The sequence below is a fragment of the Colletotrichum navitas genome (assembly GCF_030913465.1).
Source record: "Colletotrichum navitas strain CBS 125086 chromosome Unknown LY79scaffold_1, whole genome shotgun sequence".
Lineage (NCBI taxonomy): Eukaryota > Fungi > Ascomycota > Sordariomycetes > Glomerellales > Glomerellaceae > Colletotrichum > Colletotrichum navitas.
This window is the reverse complement of record NW_026850547.1, coordinates 129,614-145,480: the sequence shown is the minus strand read 5'-3', so window position 1 is coordinate 145,480 and position 15,867 is coordinate 129,614. Positions and strand designations below refer to the sequence as shown.

General features: G+C 53.1%; 5 protein-coding genes across 5 annotated transcripts; 4 read left to right on the top strand and 1 right to left on the bottom strand.

Annotated features, from left to right (window-relative positions):
- Window positions 1–2,905: 2,905 nt before the first annotated feature.
- Window positions 2,906–4,012, top strand: LY79DRAFT_1815 (ADP-ribosylation factor family protein). The gene is made up of 4 exons (XM_060551306.1): window positions 2,906–3,136; window positions 3,290–3,362; window positions 3,436–3,455; window positions 3,566–4,012. Exons 1-4 carry the CDS (start codon window positions 3,087–3,089, stop codon window positions 3,972–3,974), a joined length of 552 nt encoding a protein of 183 aa, XP_060420457.1. The 5' UTR covers window positions 2,906–3,086; the 3' UTR covers window positions 3,975–4,012.
- A 1,634-nt stretch (window positions 4,013–5,646) lies between these two features.
- On the bottom strand, window positions 5,647–7,332 carry LY79DRAFT_1805 (family 17 glycosyltransferase). Its single transcript, XM_060551299.1, has one exon. The coding sequence runs from the start codon at window positions 7,146–7,148 to the stop codon at window positions 6,012–6,014; it is 1,137 nt and encodes a 378-aa protein (XP_060420456.1). The 5' UTR covers window positions 7,149–7,332; the 3' UTR covers window positions 5,647–6,011.
- Window positions 7,333–9,456: 2,124 nt separating this feature from the next.
- Window positions 9,457–10,756, top strand: LY79DRAFT_503102 (beta-eliminating lyase; the record flags this gene model as incomplete). Its single annotated transcript, XM_060553376.1, has 3 exons — window positions 9,457–9,553; window positions 9,619–9,877; window positions 9,937–10,756. 3 exons carry the CDS (start codon window positions 9,457–9,459, stop codon window positions 10,754–10,756), a joined length of 1,176 nt encoding a protein of 391 aa, XP_060420455.1.
- A 1,196-nt stretch (window positions 10,757–11,952) lies between these two features.
- LY79DRAFT_532098 (uncharacterized protein) lies at window positions 11,953–12,315 on the top strand. Its single transcript, XM_060556277.1, has 2 exons — window positions 11,953–12,033; window positions 12,166–12,315. The coding sequence occupies exons 1-2, from the start codon at window positions 11,984–11,986 to the stop codon at window positions 12,302–12,304; spliced, it is 189 nt and encodes a 62-aa protein (XP_060420454.1). The 5' UTR covers window positions 11,953–11,983; the 3' UTR covers window positions 12,305–12,315.
- A 499-nt stretch (window positions 12,316–12,814) lies between these two features.
- On the top strand, window positions 12,815–15,654 carry LY79DRAFT_532095 (trehalase). Its single transcript, XM_060556276.1, has 5 exons — window positions 12,815–12,932; window positions 13,003–13,276; window positions 13,352–13,707; window positions 13,766–14,066; window positions 14,123–15,654. Exons 2-5 carry the CDS (start codon window positions 13,098–13,100, stop codon window positions 15,324–15,326), a joined length of 2,040 nt encoding a protein of 679 aa, XP_060420453.1. The 5' UTR covers window positions 12,815–12,932; window positions 13,003–13,097; the 3' UTR covers window positions 15,327–15,654.
- The last annotated feature ends 213 nt before the right edge of the window (window positions 15,655–15,867 follow it).

The following is a 15,867-nucleotide window of genomic DNA, read 5'->3' as shown; positions in this document are numbered from 1 at the left end:
ATAGTTCTGCGGTGCAGTCCTCTCTATTCTGTGTCACCAATGGTTCGTGATCTCTAACATGTCACGAGATGTCTGTGACATCTGAGTGGCCCGGTCTTGGTCCTCGGTGTGACATGGCCCCTTACAGCTGGGAATGAGCAGCGGGACTCGGCATGTCGACACTCGACAGCTCTTCAGGGTCGGGACAAGGGTATAGGGTGACTCTTGATAGCCCGTCAGATGGCCGAGATTGTAGACCGCATAGAGGCAATGGCCTCGATGAATCTTACGGGTCAGGGTTCATTGCCCCCAAAGTCTGATGATGTCCAGACCGAACAACAGGAGAAACAAAGGCAGTGGCCCCCGGTAGGCATTGTTTCTACGAAGCCAGGTCTGGGGCAGTAGTAGCCTGGAAGTATGTATACGTGCATCTATGTCGTCAAGGTAATGTAAGGTCTGCGTGCATGAAGTGGTCATGCTGCGTCTGCGTTAGTGGCCGTCGTTTCTTCCCCGCGGCGTCTCGTTCTCGCCAGTGCGAGCTTCGATTGGGACCCCCATCCCCCTGCCATCATCATCATCCATCCATCCATCCATCCATCCACCGAGTGGTCTCCCAAAGACGCGACTTGCTACACTAGGTAGAAACCAAGCTTAGCTTGCACCATGAGCCAACGGCGACTCCCGATTAGCAGAAGTTACACAGCGAGCAGCTGGGGACTTGCAGCCCAACCTGCACCGGCTGGGGCCTAACAAGCCAAGCCCAGGTACTGAGGCGCGCTTGACTACACGATTGATGCTCTGATGCTGCACATCCATACTTGAGGTCTGCAGCGTGCATTCGGTAGATGGGTGCGTTCGCCTCAGCCGCCTCTGCCCTTCCCAAATTTACATTTGTACGTGCTTGACCTCCCGGTTGAGCTTACTTTACCTGGTCTTACTTCATCCCTCGCCTTCCTCAGGTTCAAGGCACCTGCCAATTCCGGAGTATTCTTCCCTGAGGTATCTACCTATGACAACCAAACTGCCCTTCGACGCCTTGGCTGAGTATCTCATCTCACCCAAGGGACCCTACAGACAGACGGACACTACACTTGACTGCCTGGTCCCTCAGCCTGCCTTAGCCGACCAACTGCCGTCTTTGCTAAATACCCGGCGTCCTGCTCTTTTCTATAAAGCCTGTGGTTTCATTTTCCTTAATCCCGGCCGCATTTCCTCGAGCAACGTCTGGGGCCGTTTTGTTGGGCTTCCCAGACTTGGACACGCACGTTTCCAATAAACCACCAACAAACGCCGTCGTCGGCGAACCGCCCGCTACCAACTCGTAAACAACCGCACCTCTCATCCCGGTCACAACGTCATTAGACGCCGCCCGCCCGTGACGACTTTGGTTCCCTCCATCAATCGCACTGTTTGGCCACGGTCCGCACCCAGCTCCTAGACTAGGTAGGCCAGTGTCAGATTTGGCCTTGTGCCGCCTGCGACACCTTTACTATCACGCGCCCTCCCTCTCGGCCTCCTTCCTTTCTCGACAAACACATTTTTGGTTCAAAGATATCCATCCACCTGCGACTACCTGAGCTACCCTGTTTGCTTTAACCCTGGGTCCAATAACTTTGTGGAGAAGAACAGGCCGTTGCAATCTCTCCGTGTCTCCAGCCTTGCCTTGGATACCAAGCGGCCCGAGACAAAGCGCCTCGGCTCCCCAACACTGGTCGGCTAGAACCCCTCTGAGATTTAAGTTGGACTGATTTTCCCGGTCGCCCGGATATCGCACCGTGTCGGTATCGTCTACCTTTCACCATCGTCCGTTCACAAGCACCGCAGCAAGTACAAGCACCGGTGCCATCCCGTTCATCCCCGTTCATCCAGTTTGGACACCTTTTGAGCATCTCGGGCGATTTCAGCTTTCGCTCGTGCCCACGGCATCCCAAGGAGTATTGGCCGCGTTCCCCAGAAACTTCGTCACAGGCAAAAGGAGACTCAGTGGTTGGAAACCCCCTGCCTTCGACGCTGGTCCTTGTCGACTTTGTCTATTCTCGTTGCCGCGCTCGCGTCTTATCCCTGCTCCCGCTGCCGCCGCTGTTGTCGTCGCTGCACTACTTCCAAGCGTACATAAGGTACATACCCGAGCCTACCTACATACACCAGGTCGGTATATATGTACGATCCGTTCCTTTCTCAGCCCTTTCCTCGCGTCTACCGTTGCAAGATCCACATCAACCCGGTAGAAGCAAACGAATGAAATCCCCAGCCCTCGACTTCTAACCGCTGCAGACCCTGTCAACGTGGTTATCTGGGGTCGCTTCCTCAACTTACTCCAATTCCAGCACGGCTCATTCTACAGTTTGTGCCCGAGCAATTACCATCAGCCGGACCCAGACCAGGCCAGGCCAGGGTGCTCCAGTACCTAAGACCTTGCACCCACAGCCCCCTCCCCATCCCGTCTTTGCGTCTTTGCTGGTGGGACCTCACCTGTGCCTCCTCCGCCCCAAGGACAGGCCAGACCAGACCAGACAAGGTCAAGCGTCACCTGGGCGGGCTTTCTCTTCTCTTCTGGTTTCCGTCCACCTACCTGTTGCACCTGCACCTGCACCTGCACCTGCACCGCTGCTTGCTTGCTTGCTTGTCATCACCCGCCAACGAGAAAGAGCGACTCTGCACCTTTTCCCGCCCCCATCATCGCACAAAGCCAACATCCTGCCGCCCATCAACCATCCATGCCCGCGAGACTCGACTTGCGACATTTGGTCGGCTACCACGGTTTATACGAGACATTTTTTATTCCTAATCTCGAAGGACGTCTGAGTGCATCAAATACTTAAGCTTCCCGACCCAGGACCCCACACCCGCTATTCTCTCTCACCGTCTCGCCGTCCTTCTTGAACGAGACAATCACCGTGCCGCCGCCGCTGCTGCTGCTGCTGCCGCCGCCGCCAACCGCCAGCTTCCATCGTTGCGCGACTTTACCTACCGTTGCGCCGTGCCTGAATCAGACGCAGGCAAACCGTCGACAAGCCTCTCCCAGTTGCTGTCAGCCTTCCTAATCTTATTTCCTCTCTACGCACTCTAGCGCATTGTCATCGCACTCGTGCTCATCATCCCCAACCATGGCGGGGCTTTTCCGGAAAGTTTACGACTGGTTGTTGAGAACGTTTTGGTGAGTGCACTGTGTTCGCGACGACGGACAGCGGGGTGATTCCCAGCGACCCGACGGCCCGCGCGCCCTGTCCCTGCCCCGCTGCCATCACGCCCACCCTGCCTCTCAGCCTTGATGGTGATATTCCGCACCTGTGCTGATCCGCAATGACAGGGCGACCGAAATGGACGTGACGATGATCGGTCTGCAGAACGCGGGCAAGACATCTCTACTCCGAGTCCTCGCAGTAAGTCGACATCTCTGGATACTCATGCCATTTCCAGCCATACCGAAGCGGATCGCTAACCTTTTCCTTTTAGGGCGGCGAGTTCACGATCGAGTAAGCGACATTTCACCTTCCTGATGCCCCAACGGCGGCGACGAGCGTGCGGTGTTTTTCATGGTTGGGTTCCGCCAGCGGCATCTTCGGCTAACTGAGATCTCGTGCAGCTCGATCCCGACGGTCGGATTCAACATGAAGCGGGTGCAACGAGGGCACGTTACACTGAAGTGTTGGGACATTGGCGGCCAGCCCAGGTTCCGAACAATGTGGGAGAGATACTGCCGTGGCGTCAACGCCATCGTCTTCATCGTCGACATCGCCGATGTCGATTTGTTGCAGCAGGCTCGCGAAGAACTCCATGCACTAATGGACCAAGCTTCTTTAAGAGAGATCCCACTCCTTGTATTAGGAAACAAGTCGGATCTTCCGCAGAAGTTATCAGTCGATGAGCTGATTGATGCACTTGATCTCAAGTCCATAGGCCACCGCGAGGTCTGTTGCTACGGCATCAGCGCCAAGGAAGAGACAAACCTGGACGCCGTCCTCCAGTGGCTCATGAAGTGGGCGAATAGATGAGGTATGATGGCCGTCGCGTGTCGCGAGTCTCGGTCCACGGCATCTCGACCTTGTTTCGCCCACTTTAAACACCCCGCTAGATGTCAAGTAAGCGATCGTACACAGTTGGCGGCGTCGCGGTTCGAGACCGGGCCATGAAGCATATTGCGCGCGCGCGCGCTGGAGGTCCGGTGTCGAAGAGGTGTTGTATCCAAACGTGTCTAACAATTTGCGAACTATCCGGCGTTGATCGGTCTGCGACAGCATCAGTAGAGCCAATGAGCCTGCTTGGCCCCATCTGCATTTTCCACCGCATCGCGAGCGGAGCTGTCTCGAGCGGTCCTTTGGATGTCGGAAGATATGATACAGAAGCAAGGCACTTGCCTTTCGATTGAGAGTTTTTGTCGGGCGGGTAATTTTTTTTTCTTTCCTAGTTTGAGGAGGGCTTCATACCAGAGAGCTATCGAAGTGCACTGGTGTTACGGCAGTATACACGCAGTAGAGAGCAGCTAGCGGAGCGGGGAAGGGAGGATCGGGTGGGCGGCTATAACGATGCTACGAAAGTAGACGAATGAATATCATGACTGATGCGGGACCGCTTGATTATCTGCGTGAATCGAATGGCCGTAGAACGGACTACAGCGAAAGTGGTGAAAACAGCTCTGGTTCGAGACAGACAGGTGCGACGGAGTCCTTCTGGGGCATGGTGGGGATTGGGATGTTCCTTGGTGGTTTTAGTTGAAGATATGGGTGAGACTTGAGAGTTGCGGCATGGAATAAGATGGCGGAGGTCAAAAGGTCAATCGGTGTTCTACTGCGTGAAGGGAGTCGGGGAGAAATAGAAATGGTGGTAAAGAGGAGAAGCGTCCGGGAAAAGAAGTAAATGAGTGATAGAGGGGGGAGGGACTCATGGGTATGATATGTTTCTGCTTCATCGTTCTCTCTCTTCTCCCTTCTGCCCATTCCTTTCTGGAGCTACGGACCATGCCGTAGGCAGTACAGCACAGAGTAGGTACAAACAAGGAGGAGGGAAGACCAACTGCACACGGGGATGAGAGAGAGAGAGAGAGAGAGAGAAAAGTGCCAGCGCATCGCGCATCAATGCATCGGCTTCTAGGTCCCCAAAGGGAGGTGCTGCTGGCGCGCCATCATTGGTTGGCCAACCGACTCTTCTCCCATGCATACCTGCTCCTGCAGGGCCCCATGCTGGGATGGATTACTATGTAGAGGCGGCGAGGGGGGGTGGTGGGGGAGAGAGAGAGCGTGTGTGGGGTGTGTATGCGCTGTCTGTTTCTTGGTCTTGTGTCTCGTGTCTCTCGGGAAGGGGGGTTGTCTGGGAAAGCGTGCAATATCAAGTGAAAGGTGTTGCCGTGAGAGAGGAGTGGGGGGCTGCGTTGAAGAAGAGAAGAGGGAAAAAAGGGGGGTAGAGCGCGAATTGAAGGACAGAGAAAAGGAAGGAGGGGTTTAAAAAAAAATATAGGGCATATTTGTGTGTATGGAGATGGACTGTTCGAAAACGCGATGCCACGATGAGTTGTCAGGGATGGCCTGGTGTTGCTCTGGACGCTAGCTAGGTAATTGCCACAAGACGAGCTGCCGATTCTGTGGACACCTGCTCCCGCTGCTGGTCAAACCCCACATTGGATTGGTTAGGACAGAGCTGTTGGGGAAGGGGGGGTAATGAGGAGAAGACTGTCTGTATATAGAGAAACCGGTCGACCCTTCAACGTCATTTGTTTGAGAAGGAAACTTGGTTGGACACACGGTAGATACACACTTACACTTGCCTAGCTGTTAATTATGCGTGCTATTTCACCTCTGCTAACCACTACCTAGTAGTGCTTCCGCACCCGCAATCAAATCTCGTTATGTCCAACCGCCAACTCCTTGCTTGGGAGCCTGCCTGAATGGCACTCATGGCTCTCCACACTTTTTGGTATAAAGTCCGATAGGTCACTCCCTAGACGTGGGAGGAATAAGGTTCGGGCAAATTTCAAGACGAAAAACAAAAAAAAACATTAAAAAATTAAATGAAAAGCAAAGATGCACCCAAGCCAGTCATGGATAGTCGGTGAACCCGGCCGAAAGTCCATCCCGATTCACCATGTAGCCAAACCTCTGTGGTTGCTCGAGCAAGATGCTCGGCATATCCGTATTGTTCTCCAGCCGCACGAACTGGTCAACGTCGCGGCCCCATAGGTCCTTTCCGCTCCTGATGGCCTCGGCGATGCGGTCTCTGTCGCGAAACCTTTCGCCGTTCATCCACTCGTGTGAGAAAGACGCCATCTTGGTGAGGAATTCGTCGACCGTTGCGAAACAGCTCGAGCAGTGCCAGCATGCGTTTCCCAGGTCCGACTTCTCGAGCTCGTAAAGCGGCTTGAATCCGCCGTCACCCATCCGGAGGTTCGCCGGCAGGAGCGTGCGCGAGCCCTGATAGAAGGTCGCTTGCGGATGTTCCCATTCTGGCCCCTTATGAAGGAACTGGAAGCTGTAGTAGTAGAACCGGCTGCGAAGGGTGAGGCGGCGGGGAAACTGGCACGTCCGCAGCACCAGCAACGTCTCGGGGCGGGCAATCTCATCGACGTCTGCTACGATGATGACGTCCCCGTATGCTGGTGCCTGCCTGCCGAGGAGCTTGGGGAAGACCTGGGTGTACATGGCGTTCCGTTGGAGGTCCTCGTAGTCCCACGACCTACGCGGGTTGAAGGTGGAGGGAAACTCGAGCTCGTGGTAGATGAGCTTGTCGTGGTACGGCTTGAACCGCTCCCAGTTTTCCTTAATGGTGAGTGGCTTGGGCTTCCCAGTGAAAGTCTTGGGAGACTCGACGATGACGAAGTAATCGACGTAGTTGTATGTGGCGTTGAGACGGATTTCCATCCAGTCAAGCTCCGTGTTCACCATGAAGAGATCGTAGACTTTCCGCTGGCCGGACTCCGTCTGGGGCGTGAAGACGGGGTATCCATGGTGCTTGCAGAACTGGCTGGCGGCCTCGGAGGAGTAGAAGCCATGGTGATCGCTCTTGTTGCCAAAGTTCAGCCCACCCTTGGGAAGCTTCAGGGAGAGATCGAGCACCGAGATCCGATGTTCGAACCTGTCGAGGGCGGGGTGCTGGCTAATGTAGAGAATGAAGCATACACCTATCGCCAGCACAGCTTTCAGCAGGACCGGCGACCCCACGTGCCACTGCAAAACCATCGCACGGAATGGAAGGTGTGACAAGCTTGTAGGCGAGACCGTACGGGACAGTTGGCTGGTCCAAGTGCCTTTGGCGGAACTGACAAGGTCGACTGTCCTGTCGGCACGACACCGGTCCCCAGGGAGGGGAGAGGGTGATGGATTCGGCGGGGCAGTTGTAACGCTTCTAGGCCGACATTGCTGATGATGCGAAGATTGACGAGGAAGTATGGCGACGGGGGAAGTGGTGGCTTCCAGTCAGTGGTTAGGCCCGCAAGGAAGGTTCTAGGAAGACTCGATACGTTGGATAGGAGGCGCGAGTTGAAGGGGGCTAAGGTGAGTTAGGTACTCTATCTCTCCGAGAAGAGCTTCCGGATGGCGGGTCAGTCGTCAACAAAGGAAGACAAGGTATGGCATAGGAAGACTGGAGAAGGTGCGGGTTCCAAGTATAAGTAAGTTGGCGACCCTTTGATGCGAATGTTTGTCTCGAAGCTCGGACGGGCTCGAGCACTGTTTTACCCACTGGCTGGGAATAGAGGGTGGCTTCGCATGAACTGTACCCGGACAGGCAAAAGGGTAGAAGGTGCAGGCTTGACCATGGCTGCCGCTGCCGTACGAGCTACACCAGGTAGGTACTGAAGTAGACAAGAGGAGCATGATGGCGGCGCATCAGACAGACCAAGGAACCCATCCCTTTCCTGGAACCACAGTCCCGCCCTGCCGGTAACCATCTCAATGCGAGGTGCTGTTTTCCGCCTGCAAGCTGTCGAGAAGAACCCTCTCGAACCCTCTCCCACCCACGGGTCTCCCTCGTGTTAGGGGCGTCCAGTGTTGCGTGTTGAGAATTAGCAAACTAACGGCCATAGCCGTGTCTCCGAAGACTGTTTGCACTTGCACTCTTATTTTCTGTTTTAGAAACGCCGGGGGTTCCTACAGTCTAGGTAGTCAACACATCGGACGAGCAGCTTTAGCTTCACAGTCACTAGCAGCCTAATCAAAGGCCGATGTCCGGTTGCAAGTCAGGGGAGCCATCGCGATATCCTGCTCTATCAGGGGGTGGCCAATGCTTTGTCGGCCATTCATTGAGGAAACGACATGAAATAAAGTGAGACGGTTAGCTGGATCTGGTGCCGCCAAGCCGGGCTAGATAGCTGCCATTCGTTGTTGTCTAGGGTCATGGCTGAACGAAGCTTTGGCTGGGCGTTACTAAATACGTACACTAGCACCTATTAGTGGATACTACCTATCTAGGTACCTCTGTCAGCACTTATTGCTGAGTAACACCACACCGCCCCTGCGCAGAGCCATAGAGGGCGTGCCATCTATCCGTATCGTCGGCGGAATTCCACTGGTGGGTAGGCATCATGTGTTTTTCTATCATACCTGGGCAGGGAATATTATAAAGCATGGCTGCTGTCTGCCGGGCAATGCCGCACTCTCACCCTTCAAGCTGATTGTCGTGGGTGAGGAACTCTGAACCTGGCCAAATGCAAGTCGTCTATCGGCTCGTGACCGAGGGTCCTCATTGCTTGGTATGTCTGAGCCACTGTCACGCTCCCTAGGGTTTCAAGCTGCGCCAAGCTGGCTCTTCAGGGGCCAAAACCGACGCGTCCCTAGCAATTAGGCGGTCCTTGACTCAAGCACCTCTCTGAAACGCTGTCGCTCTTTATTTGTCTGTTCGAGTCGGCTCGGTTTTTGTGTACGTCTGTATACCGAGGTTCGGGTAGTAGCTACACCTACCTCTCTGTCATCTTTTGGGACTTTACTTTGGCTCATAATGCTCGAGACCACTTGAACATTCACCTTAATAGAAAAAAAAGTTCCCCACTTCTCCAAAAACCCCGCAACGCAACCCAACGCGAAGGCCAATCCCAATCTTGGACCGACTGGTTCGTTCCTTCGGAGATCGAGATAGTTCCATTCATTTTCACCTTCCCGTCACCCTTGGCCATTGGGATATCTTTGCTAAGCCCTTGAATCGAACCAATCTGTCGCAAATCGCTCCATATTGGCCACACAGACAAAATGAGCACAGTCAGAATACCTTGCAAGTCTACCAAGTCTCCTCGCTGCGGACTGTAAATCATTCCAACCCCGACGCATTCCGCCGTATCATGATTCATCCGGTCTCCCTCCGCCTGCGAACCCGCTCGGAACGCTAACCGGAGCACCCACAGTTACGTCCGGCCTGCATGCGCCCTTTATACGATGCTGTAGCCGGTCGACCCCGCTACGGCTGCCAATTGCCTTTCACGACTTCAACCAGTGCACTCTTCCAGGCGCCAGGCTTTCCTTTCACACATCATCGCCTCGTCCGTCATCGGGAACTATGTCTCCTTCCACTGTCAGCGATGTGGCTAGCGGGGGTGCCTTTAAGCAGAACACCTGGGTTGGCCACCTCGGTGCTGCGGGATTTGATCTGCGGAGTGAGTTCAAGACCTCTCAACCTTCCTCCGCCTACCTAGTAGTACCCTCGATTAACCGTGAAAAGGTGATACCATGACTACTCCAACGGCCTCGATGCTTGCTGCGATCCAGTCTTGCAGCTTGCTGGATGATGTCTTTGCAGAAGACCCCACAACCATCGCGCTGGAGTCTCATGTCGCTAAGCTTGCCGGCAAGGACGCCGCACTGCTGGTTCTCTCGGGAACGATGGGCAACCAATTGGCCCTCCGAAGCCTCTTGACACAGCCTCCCTACAGTGTCTTGTGCGATCATCGCGCTCACATTATCAAGTATGAGGCGGGCGGGTTCGTCGATGTCTCTCACATATGGTGGTCTATGACACCTGCTAATCTTCCCCTGATAGGGTTGCTTCCTTGAGTGGCGCAATGGTCAAGCCCGTCGTACCATGTAACGGGGCCTATCTGACGTTGGAGGATATCGAGGCCACTGCCGATCTCGACGATGATGTCCACACTTGCCCTACCAAGGTCATCAGCTTGGAGAACACCATTAACGGCGTCATCACGCCCCTGGCCGAGGTCAAGAGGATAGCCGAGTTTGCGCGCAAGAACGACATTAAGCTTCACTGCGACGGCGCCAGACTATGGGAGGCTGTTGCTGCAGGGGCCGGTAGTTTGTCCGAGTACTGCTCCCTCTTTGACACTGTGAGCTTGTGTTTCTCCAAGGGCCTCGGCGCCCCGATCGGTAGCATCGTCGTGGGCAGTGCAGCACACATTAAGCATTCTCGATGGGTACGCAAATCCATTGGAGGCGGCCTTCGCCAATCTGGTGTTGTGGCGGCTCCTGCCAGAGTCGCCGTTGATGAGACATTCGGAAGGGGGCCCAGCGGTGAAGGCGGCCTTTTGAAAGCATCACACGCCACCGCGAAGAAGATTGAGCAACTCTGGACCAGCCTGGGTGGCAAGCTGGCTTATCCTGTGGAGACCAACATGTGTTGGCTCGACCTGGATGCCGCGGGATGTAGCACAGAGGCTTTTGTTGCATTTGGGAAAGAGGCAGGGTTGAAGCTGATTGGGAACCGACTGGTTGTTCATTACCAGATCGCCCAGAACGAAGATGAGGTTCTCCCAAGACTCGAGCAAGTATTTCGACGAGCCTTGGAAGGTCATGACTCGGGGGTAAAGCAGAGTCAGGGGCCAACAAACATCTACAAGCCCCGATGAGATGCTCTCCCAGTGGTTCGATAATGAGTACCAATATCAGAAGAGTATAATCGCTCAACCCAGATCTTTTGGTAGCCTACAGACCTGATTGATGGCGTAAGCAATGAATTCTTCTTACGAAACACGTAATTTCCTTCCCAATTTTCCTCTTCTACTCATAAAAACAAGCAGAGCTAAACGAAGCAGGATGGGTTTGATTCTAGGAGTAAGCCCCGATCGCCTTCCTTTTTGACATTAAGCAGGATCGACAGTAACATAACATACCTTCTTCATATTGCCAAGGGCCAGTTGTCTCTGGGGCAAGAACAAGAGGCGTGTATTTCGGCCGTAGTTTAGCCTACGAGCGAAGCAGGGAGCATTGGAGGCTGGGGGATGTTCCCATTTGGCACGAGCTTCGTTCGGAGTTCCAACGACCTTCGACTGCCGGGTTTGATTTCTCAGGAGATTCCGCTTGGCTATACAATCTTAGTTATATACCCAGCTAAGCCATTCCATGTGTGTACAGTAAACCCAGCCATACGGCGCCCGAGTGTGGGGAACTTGAAGAGCAGTGTGAAGCCACTCCCCATACTCCTTTGCAACCAAAAGGCTAGTAAGACATTAATAAGACAGAGACTATAGCCTCGGTTGATATCCGATTGATAGAAAATGTAGGTGATTGCCGACCATGTCGGATTGACGTTATCTGCTGTCATAGGTCTAAATCACCCTTTCCGAGTGATGGTGGGTTTTGCAGAAAAGGAATAGTCCCAGGTATTTAGTGTCTTCCACACCATGAACCTCGGTTCCACGTTCATCCGGACGACCGGGAACTTGCACAGGGCATACTCAAGATTGGAGGTACCGACGGCATCGTCCCGCCAGATTCTCAAGCGGAATCTTAAAAAGCCTCGTATACCTCGTCTAACCTTGAGCGATGCCTTGCCGCAGGACCTTGCTGTAACGCTGAACCAGGTTTGTCTTTTTCGCGCTAAATAATAAGCATCTCAAAAAAAAAAAAAAAAAAAAAAACCCGGGCCAAGAGATGATGTGCCATCTGACAAGAGCGAGCCAATTAAACCCCAATGATGCTTTCACCGCCGCTGACATACCTGACCACGGGAGAGCGTGAGACAGCGTTAGTGAGGCATCATCTATGGCCAGTCCGGGGCTATTTCCGGGGAAGTGTGGAGAATAGCTCCGAGGGTGCCGAGGTTCTCCGCATAGGTCGGCCCGCTCGGCTCTCCAATGAAAATGCCGGGACTATCGCAAGCGCCAGCACAATTCCCAGAACATACCTAGATGAACCATTTTTGCGCTTTAGTTCTCTTGCCCATTCTTGTTGACGTCACCTTCCACAGCTCCAGCGTAATGACATAGTAGGCCCGTCACCCACACCCTAGGCAAGCCTTGATACCCTTAGCACACACCTTACCTTGCAACAGCTCATCGAACCTGTCGACGCTTCTAGAACCTACATGCTCCCCTCGTTTCTCCAGAGCCAAAGAACCTTCTGAGGGGCTGGGAGAAACCCGGCAGCCAATCCATCGTACAGGGTGGCAGGGGTAAGCTAAATACCCTAGTTATGTAATAACGCCACACAGTCCAGCTTTCTAGGCTAGTAAGCAGTGCTGTAATACCCGCTACCGAAATAAGAAGGGGGTTGAGTGTTAGAGTAAGATACCTAACCGGGGTATTTGACTTTGGCTGGTACCATTGTATTACATAGTATGACGCCTTCACAGCAGCTCTACGGATACCTCAAGAAAGATGGATCATGCGGGGAGAGCTGACGAGCTATCTCCAAGTGGAACCAGCGGGCCAGCCAGCCAGCCAGATTCGTTAAACCCCTGCTCGGTGTGCCAATACTCCGTCTCGTTTCGTAGAATTGCGTATTGTGGCGTCCAACCTGTCGTGTGCCGTGCCGCTAGCCATGATCCGCTACCTAAGCCTTGTATGGCGCTGGGATTGACTCTGACCCAGCATTTCTCTAGTCCAACGGTTCTCCTCGGCGGATGCAATTCGGAGGTTGTAGAGAAATAAGGTGAAATCGTCTGGTTTCAATGTCGGCAATCCCGAAAACTACCCCGCTCTTCTAGGTTTGCCATTGCCTTCTCTTAATTACTGACGATCCCTCGTAACGTCGAACCCGTCCAAGCCTCATCCCTTTTCTCCTAGCCAAGCTGCACTGGTATTGGTAGCTCACCGCCTGTTATGTGATGTGCGTTCCCCCATATATGACTCGTCGTTAACCTCGTCATCCGAAGTCGCCAGGTTCTCCCTTACGTTTTCTGCTCCTCTCGTCTCACACTACTTGTTGCTGTACGAAAGATAGCTCTACTTGAGAGCTCTATTGGAGGCCATGATCAATATCGCACTGGCCCTTACAGCTCTGTCTGTTTTGCCCCAGGCAGCTCAAGCTCTCTACGAGAATGGCTCCGTCATTGCCCCATGTGACTCACCCATCTATTGTCATGGCGAAATATTGAAGGAGATCGAGCTGGCGAGACCGTTTTCTGACTCGAAGACGTTTGTCGATATGTGAGCGTGTTTCGAGGTCTTTTTTTTCTTCTCACACCCATATATTGATCTTACTTAACATTTCTTTGTGTGCAGGCCGGCTATCAAATCCCTGGAAGATATCCAAGCTGCCTTCAACAAACTGGCAAAGCCATTAAGCAACAACACCGAGCTCAACGCCTTCCTGCTTGACAACTTCGCTCAGGCGGGCAACGAGCTCAAAGAAGTTCCGAAGGAGCAGTTGATAACGGACCCGAAATTTCTCAAAAATATCAACGACACTGTGATCAAGGAGTTCTCCCAAAAGGTTATCGACATTTGGCCCGACCTCACCCGCACCTACGTCGGATCGGGCGGCAACACTTCGTTTCCCAACAGTTTCATTCCAGTCAATCGAACATTTGTGGTTGCTGGAGGGCGATTCCGTGAGCCTTATTATTGGGACAGCTATTGTATAGTGGAAATCCCGCTCATTTGAGGCAGTTCCCTTTTTCTAATCCTCGTTAATAGGGATTCTTGAGGGGCTATTGCGGACAGGTGGTACCTTTACCGAAATATCCAAGAACACCATTGAAAATTTCCTCGACTTTGTGGAAAAATTTGGCTTTGTACCCAACGGAGCTCGCGTCTACTACTTGAATCGCTCACAGCCTCCGTTGTTGGCGCAAATGGTGCGCCTCTATGTGGAGTACACCAACGACAGGAGCATTCTCGACAGGGCAGTTCCGCTTTTGATCAAAGAACATGAGTTCTGGACCACCAACCGAACTGTTGAAGTCCAGAAGGATTGTAACACCTATACTTTGAGCCGGTAAGGCGGCTTGGTTTCCCAGACACTAAAGCGGAAGCTGACCACCGTGTCCCTAGGTACGACGTGGTCAACACGCAACCTCGCCCTGAATCTTACCGAGAAGACTACAACACTGCTACAAACAGGTCATACTACTCAACAAGCGGAATAATATACCCAGAAGTTGAGACTCTGAACGAGACCGAAAAGGCTCGTTTGTACGCCAACTTGGCTTCCGGCGCCGAAAGTGGCTGGGATTACAGTTCTCGCTGGATTGCTAGACCCGCGGATGCGACGAGGGATGTTTACTTTCCTTTGCGATCTTTGAACATTGTCGACACCGTGCCAGTGGATCTCAATTCCATCCTGTACTGGAATGAAATAACCATTGCGGAATTTTTAACCTCTGCAGGCAATGGCACTGGGGCGGCTGCTTGGACTCAACAGGCACACAAACGTAGTGAAGCGATGTACAACCTGATGTGGAACTCTACTTTATCCAGTTACTTTGACTACAATGTCACTGCGGGGGCGCAAAACATCTTCATCCCGAGAGATGGCGATGCTATCGATGTCGAAACTAACACTGCTGGGTCGGAGCAGCAAGTCGTCTTCTCTGTTGCTCAATTTTATCCTTTCTGGACGGGAGCTGCACCAGATCACCTCAAAAACAACCCCTATGCTGTAAAGGAAGCATTCAAGCGCGTGGAGAAGTATCTGGACAACAAAAAGGGTGGCATCCCGGCCACAAATCTCGTGACCGGGCAACAGTGGGATCAGCCGAATGTCTGGCCACCGCTGATGCACATTCTCATGGAAGGATTGCGCAAAACGCCCGCTACCTTCGGCGAATCAGACCCCTCATGGCGCGAAGTTCAAAGCCTTGCCCTTCGTCTCGGACAACGTTATTTGGACTCGACCTTTTGCACATGGTATGCAACAGGAGGTTCCACGAGCGAGACCCCCCAATTGCAGGGGCTGTCCGCCCAAAACGTGGGCACCATGTTCGAGAAATACGGCGACAACGCAACCAATGTCGCCGGAGGTGGGGGGGAGTACGAGGTAGTCGAAGGCTTCGGCTGGACGAACGGCGTTCTGCTCTGGGCTGTCGATGTGTTCGGAAACGACTTGAAGCGGCCAGACTGTGGAAATATCACAGCGGCAAGCGTCCACCCCGGAAAGAGGAGCTTGCCCCAACGTGCTGTTGAGTTGAACTACTACGATGCATCCTGGACTAAGAAGTTTGGCAGGCGCGCCTTGGAGGCGAAGAACAAGTCATAATGCCAGCGAGAAATCAGTGGCGATTGCTGTGCGCTCTCCGCCGTAGGGCAATGGCGCCGCAGAGATCCTCTTGGATGCAATGGATTACCTTCCTGATATTACTACATACTTTATTTTGGAGATATCACCTAATTTACTTACTGAGCGAAATTCCTGTACTCGTGTTCTCCTCTCGTCACCATTGTGTTCCAAGTAATCTAATACTCAGGGGTACGGAGGAAACCCCTTTACTGGATGGGCTACGAACGACGAGGAATAGTACCCATGAAGAGATCAAATAGACACAACATATGAATGAATAATCCAGATAAATATACTGAGTTCGTCACAATGAATAGGTGTGTTCAATTACCGCTTTGATTCCTCTAGCGTCCTTAGCTAAGTCCATGTGTCTCAGTCAGGCCTCTATCTGATGCATCAGCATATTGACCCAGACCCCGCCTTGCTCTGCGCCCATCTGCTCGGGACGTTTCCGTACTAAACTACAAGTTCATGTGAGTACTGGATAATTTATATATCTACACAACCTCAAGAGGGAACG

Bases quoted from the DNA above. Each gene is read 5' to 3' on its own strand.
- LY79DRAFT_1815 (XM_060551306.1), top strand. From the start codon at position 3,087: ATGGCGGGGCTTTTCCGGAAAGTTTACGACTGGTTGTTGAGAACGTTT. The intron at 3,363-3,435 runs GTAAGTCGACAT...TTTTCCTTTTAG, and splicing joins CTCTACTCCGAGTCCTCGCA to GGCGGCGAGTTCACGATCGA. The intron at 3,456-3,565 runs GTAAGCGACATT...GATCTCGTGCAG, and splicing joins GGCGGCGAGTTCACGATCGA to CTCGATCCCGACGGTCGGAT.
- LY79DRAFT_1805 (XM_060551299.1), bottom strand. From the start codon at position 7,148: ATGGTTTTGCAGTGGCACGTGGGGTCGCCGGTCCTGCTGAAAGCTGTG.
- LY79DRAFT_532098 (XM_060556277.1), top strand. From the start codon at position 11,984: ATGAAAATGCCGGGACTATCGCAAGCGCCAGCACAATTCCCAGAACAT. The intron at 12,034-12,165 runs CTAGATGAACCA...CTTAGCACACAC, and splicing joins GCACAATTCCCAGAACATAC to CTTACCTTGCAACAGCTCAT.
- LY79DRAFT_532095 (XM_060556276.1), top strand. From the start codon at position 13,098: ATGATCAATATCGCACTGGCCCTTACAGCTCTGTCTGTTTTGCCCCAG. The intron at 13,708-13,765 runs GTATAGTGGAAA...CCTCGTTAATAG, and splicing joins TTATTATTGGGACAGCTATT to GGATTCTTGAGGGGCTATTG. The intron at 14,067-14,122 runs GTAAGGCGGCTT...CCGTGTCCCTAG, and splicing joins AACACCTATACTTTGAGCCG to GTACGACGTGGTCAACACGC.